General features: G+C 40.0%; 1 protein-coding gene across 1 annotated transcript; it reads left to right on the top strand.

The window, feature by feature from the left end:
- Positions 1-1255: 1255 nt before the first annotated feature.
- On the top strand, positions 1256-5067 carry LOC146389459 (endoplasmic reticulum chaperone BiP-like). Its single transcript, XM_084910815.1, has 8 exons — positions 1256-1371; positions 1463-1694; positions 1791-1928; positions 3016-3128; positions 3232-3622; positions 3711-3948; positions 4040-4207; positions 4347-5067. Exons 1-8 carry the CDS (start codon positions 1256-1258, stop codon positions 4856-4858), a joined length of 1908 nt encoding a protein of 635 aa, XP_084766941.1. The 3' UTR covers positions 4859-5067.
- Positions 5068-5663: the final 596 nt, after the last annotated feature.

Below are 5663 nucleotides of genomic sequence, written 5' to 3'. Positions count from 1 at the left end.
TTCTCTACAAGACTGAAACTGTTTGGAGAAAGGAGTCTCCCACTGACTGTACAAATACAGATGTATTTATTAGTTGTTAATTATCTCACGAGTCAGTGTGATTTTGACGACATAGATTTGCAGTTTCATTTTGCTCTGCCCTGCCTACTAAGAAACCTGACACCCACTAACTTGCATACTAAAAGTGATTAAATGTTTAGCTGGGGTGTGGAGGGGGAGGTGCTTTGCCGAGTGCTGGCACAAACAGAGAGCAAACAGAAAGAGCGAAAGAGAGGTGGGGATTGGAACTTGAAGGCTATCGCTGCTTATACCATTTTATTTCTAAAAGAAATGCTTTCAAGACCTCAACAACAAAATCGAGCAGGTGAGACTCAAAGTGGCGCCAGTGGTGTTAAAATGGGGTCTAGGTGTTAACGTAGTGAGCTAAACTGGCAAATTCAGAAACAGTGTCACAGAGGGTTAAAACATTTATCATCAGCATGATAATTATTTACATTTTCTACAACACGTTTTATCAGGAAGTAGTCGCGTTATTGTACCTAGGGTATAACCAGTCTAGTCCTAAAATATATTCACGAAACTGATGTAATATTTGTTGCAATTCTTACCAACTTCTTTGCCAGCTACTCTTAAAAAGAAAACATTTTAAACACAATGGTAATTAAAAAAATAACAATAAATAAAACATATTTAAAAGTCACTCAACATTTTCAAATATTACTCTTAAACACCAGTCATAATATATTTATAGTATTTATTCTCTAAGACCAACTTCAAGTCTGCTATGGTTCTGGGACTCCGCAAATCATATCTGCACCATTAGCTGCTAGCTTCTTAAGTGGTTTTGAGTAATGAACCAGGCTGGGAGTTTTTAAAAGCCTCAGGAATCTTTTGCAGGTGTTTAGAGTTAATTCGTTGATTCAGATGGTTAGGTAAATAGCTCGTTTAGAGAACCTTTTCATGATATGCTAATTTTTTGAGATAGGAATTTTGGGTTTTCATGAGTTATGTATGCCAAAATCATCAATATTAAAACAATGAAAGGCTTGAACTACTTCAGTTGTGTGTAATGAATCTAAAATATATGAAAGTCTAATGTTTATCAGTACATTACAGGAAATAATGAACTTTATCACAATATGCTAATTTTTTGAGAAGGACCTGTAGACCACTTATTGTTCTCAAGGCCATGTTGATTCATGTTGTATTTCTTTTCTGCATTTCTCCTTGTAGATTGGAGAACAAACAAACAAAGATGGAGCTGTTGTGGGTTGTGATGTTGTTAGTCTGCACAGTCTTTGGTGCCGCCGATTACAAAAGGATAACTGGGAAGACTGTGATTGGGATTGATCTGGGGACCACATACTCATGGTAAGTCACTTCAGACTCTTAAATAATGGCATGATGTCTCTGTGGAAAAATAATATGGGATTCAGACTGAATTCAAACTGTTTCCTTGCAGTGTTGGAGTGTTCAAGAATGGGCGTGTGGAGATTATTCCCAATGACCAGGGAAACCGAATCACCCCCTCCTACGTGGCCTTCACCAGTGAAGGTGAGCGTCTGATTGGTGATGCTGCCAAGAATCAGCTGACCTCTAACCCTGAGAACACTATTTTTGATGCAAAGAGGCTGATTGGTCGCACATGGGGTGACTGGTCTGTGCAGGAGGACATCAAGTACCTGCCCTTCAAGGTGAGCTTTCAAGCTGAAAATAAAACTTGTTGGTTCTTTGGGTCATGTTTGAGCTAAATTCTTGTTAAATTAATATTGATGTATATTCCTGTGAAGGTTACTGAGAAGAAGAGGAAGCCCCATATCCAGGTTGACATTGGTGGTGGCCAGGTTAAGACCTTTGCTCCTGAGGAGGTTTGTGCTATGGTGCTGACTAAGATGAAGGAGACTGCTGAGGCTTACATTGGCGAGAAGGTACAAAAATGTCAGAGATTCTAAGTAAGTGAAGATGCAAATCTTAATTAACCCCTTTATGGGCTAAATAAGAGCGATAAGAGCGGGCACGCTCCATTTAGCTTAACTATTTTTAAATCCCGGTAGCACTGCAACTAGATAAGCCAGCGCAATGGGGTTTTTTTTTTCATATAAGATAAGAGAGAGATAAGATAAAACTTTATTAATCCCTCGGGTGGGTTCGTAATATGAAACTGGAGGAGTTGTACTTACATCTTATGCATTCAACTTGTCCTCGGTCTTCTTCCAAATATGGCTTTGCAAAGATTGCAAGCACTTGCAGCAATAAAACATTATATTTCAGAAACACGTTTTGCTGATCCGATCAGCTGTTCATAGCACTTCCCATTTTGGAATAGACATCAGTGCCAATTATCGTATGTCCGCCATTATCTGCCCAAAATCAGAAGTGATGTCATATTTTGTGGGTAATGTAGTTTTTCCCTGTAAGACCGTTATAGGCCTATACTGGTGATTTTAAAAGTTTGACTTTATGCTTTTCTGTTTAGTTTCTGGGATGCTTAGACCTCAAATTGCACTGTTGGAAATAGTTTATTTTGATGAACATGCTGTTTGTTTTGTAAATTTGAAATGTAATATTTATTTCCGATTTTCCCCACAGTATTTAAAAGTTGGTGTATCTCAAAAATAAAACTATGAAGACACTCAAAATAAATTTCCTGTTGTTGGAAACTACTTCGTGCAACTTTATTGTATTTACAGTTTTGAGGGATAAGGCTCTTAAATTTCTCTAACTAGAAATATATGTAAAAAAAAAAAAAGCAAATCAATAATTTAAATTTTTTTGTAGTTCATTGCAATTTTTTGCAATTTTTTTAGTTACTATGGACTTAATGCATTTGTGTCATTAAATTTGCTATATAATGATTGTATTGATGTATAGCAACTTGAAATACTCCCAAAAATGGCATTACAGCATATAAAAATATGAAGATAAGCTGTGGCGGACTTGGTTCTATGGTGGGTCTTAAAGAGTTAAAGAGTTAAATGGTCTATCATGAAATCTGACTTCATCGTTTTTCCTTAGGTCACACATGCTGTGATCACTGTCCCCACATATTTCAATGATGCCCAGCGCCTGGCCACTAAGGATGCTGGTACCATTGCTGGTCTGAATGTTGTGAGAATCATCAATGAGGCGTAAGCATCGAGTCAAAAATGAATTTGGTCATCTGCAATTTGAAACTGCAAAACAATGTCCCTGCCCTCCCATTGAAAAATAAATTCTTACTGTATTCTTTAGAACTGCTGCTGGTATTGCTTATGGCCTGGACAAGAAGGATGGAGTGAAGAACATTCTTGTCTTCGATCTGGGCGGTGGCAGCTTTGATGTTTCTATTCTAACCATTGACAACGGTGCATTCCAAGTGATAGCCACTAATGGTGACACTCATCTGGGAGGTGAGGACTTTGACCAGCGTATCATGGACCACTTCATCGAGCTGTACAAGAAGAAGACTGGCAAAGATGTGCGCAAAGACAACCGTGCTGTGCAGAAGCTGCGTCGTGAGGTCGAGAAGGCCAAGAGGGAGCTATCTGCCCAGCACCAAACCCACACTGAGATCGAGTACTTCTTTAAGGGACAAGACTTCTCTGAGACTCTGACTCGTGCCAAGTTTGAGGAGCTGAACATGGTGAGATATTACTTTGGTTAATTAATTCAAGCCCTTTTGGAAAAGCGGTTGAACAAGCTTTTTAACTTGTGTGTTCTTTAAAACCCAGGACCTGTTCCAGTCCACCCTGAAGCCTGTACAGAAAGTGCTGGAAGATGCTGAATTGAAGAAGTCTGACATTGATGAGATTGTCCTGGTTGGAGGCTCCACCCGTATCCCCAAAATCCAGAAGCTGGTGAAGGAGTTTTTCAATGGCAAAGAGCCATGTAGAGGCATTAACCCTGATGAGGCTGTGGCATACGGAACTGCTGTGCAGGCTGGTGTGCTTTCTGGAGAGGAGGACACTGGTGAGTCATGACTCTTACAAATATTTTATTAAATAGGGTTGAGCTTTCAAATGTGATCAAATGTTTAGTAAACCTTTTCCTTCACTTGCAGGTAATGTGCTTCTTATGGATGTGTGCCCCATGACCCTTGGTGTTGAGACTGTTGGAGGAGTAATGACCAAGCTGATCCCCAGGAACACAGTGGTGCCCATCAAAGAAGCCCAGATGTTTACTACACCCTCTGATAACCAGACAGCTGTCGCCATCAAAGTCTATGAAGGTAAGAGCTTGGATGTTGTTTTTTAAAGTTGCCAAATAGTGTTTTTATAAAAAAGAATCCAATGACAAGAAACGTGTGACACTGGAATTTAACGTTCCACAAGTCTAATTGTGACTGTTTTTCTTTTTCTTTTTTTTAGGTGAGCATCCTTTGACCAAAGACAACCATTTCCTGGCTACCTTTGACCTGACTGGCATCCCTCCTGCTCCTCGTGAAGTACCGCAGATTGAAGTCACCTTTGAGATTAATATCAATGGCATTTTATGTGTCACTGCTGAGGACAAGGCCACAGGCAACAAGAACGAGATCATAACTGACCAGAACTGGCTAACACCTGAGGACATCAAACGCATGGTGAATGACGCCGAGCACTTTGCTGAAGAAGACAAGAAGCTGAAGGAGAGGATCAATGCTCACAATGAGCTGGAAGGCTACGCATACTCCCTGAAGAACCAGATTGAATCCATTGAGAAGGCAGTGGAGGAGAAGATTGAATGGTTGGAGTCCCACCAAGATGCTGACCTGGATGACTTCCAGACCAAGAAGAAGGATCTTGAGGAAGTGGTTCAATCCATTATCAGTAAGATCTGTGGTAGTGCAGGTGGTCCACCAGCAGAGGGCAGTAAGCAAAACGAGAAGGATGAGTTGTAGGCAGGTTTGAAGTCTTAACACTCCTTGGCCCTCTGGCATGTTGGTGTACATATTGAACTGAAATTGTGACAGAAGTGGTTGGAAAGGGGCTAACAATAACAAGTGACCATACTGAATGTAGCTGACGATAAAATGTTTGTGTGGGTTGCCATGACAACACCAGAAGCGCGTCTGAGATCATTGTAGTGTTTTCTATTTGTTTTCCTGTATTTGGGACTCGTGTTTGTGTACACTTACAGTAGAAAGAGATCATCTATGAGTCCAGTGATACATTTTTATAAAAAATGTTTCTGTTAAAAATGATTCTGAAGTAGTCACTTCCTGTGAGTCGCGGGAACTGGAAGTTGTGCGCCAGAGAGACAAGACAACGATAACACGGAATCTACAACTTCTCTACTGCTGGTTTTACAAGGCGTACACAGTAAAAACATGCTGGTTAATTTGTTAAGCACTTGTGCACTTTGTGAAAAGTAATAATTGGTTGAGATGGATGTCATATGTGCTATTGATATTATTTTACTTGTTTCTAGTTTTCACGGTGCTTCATGATTGTGAGAGGGATAAAAAAGAATTGTGGACATCAGTACGAAGTGTGGATTCTTTTGACCAGAGTTGATACACTGAATTTCCTGTAAGACTTTAAAATAAGTTTCAGTGTGTGGCTGTAACTCAGGTGATAGACCAGGTTGGTAGGTATCTTGCCCAAGATACCCATGTCGCTCATGATTCATCTATGTGTGAATGATAGATAATGATAAGATCAAGGGCGTAGATTTGGCATGGACAGAAAGGACATGTCCCCACC

This window comes from Perissodus microlepis, chromosome 3 (genome assembly GCF_051167445.1).
Source record: "Perissodus microlepis isolate ML-2025 ecotype Zambia chromosome 3, ASM5116744v1, whole genome shotgun sequence".
Taxonomy (NCBI): Eukaryota; Metazoa; Chordata; class Actinopteri; order Cichliformes; family Cichlidae; genus Perissodus; species Perissodus microlepis.
Note: the sequence above shows the minus strand (reverse complement) of the source record. Positions and strands in the feature narration are given on the sequence as shown.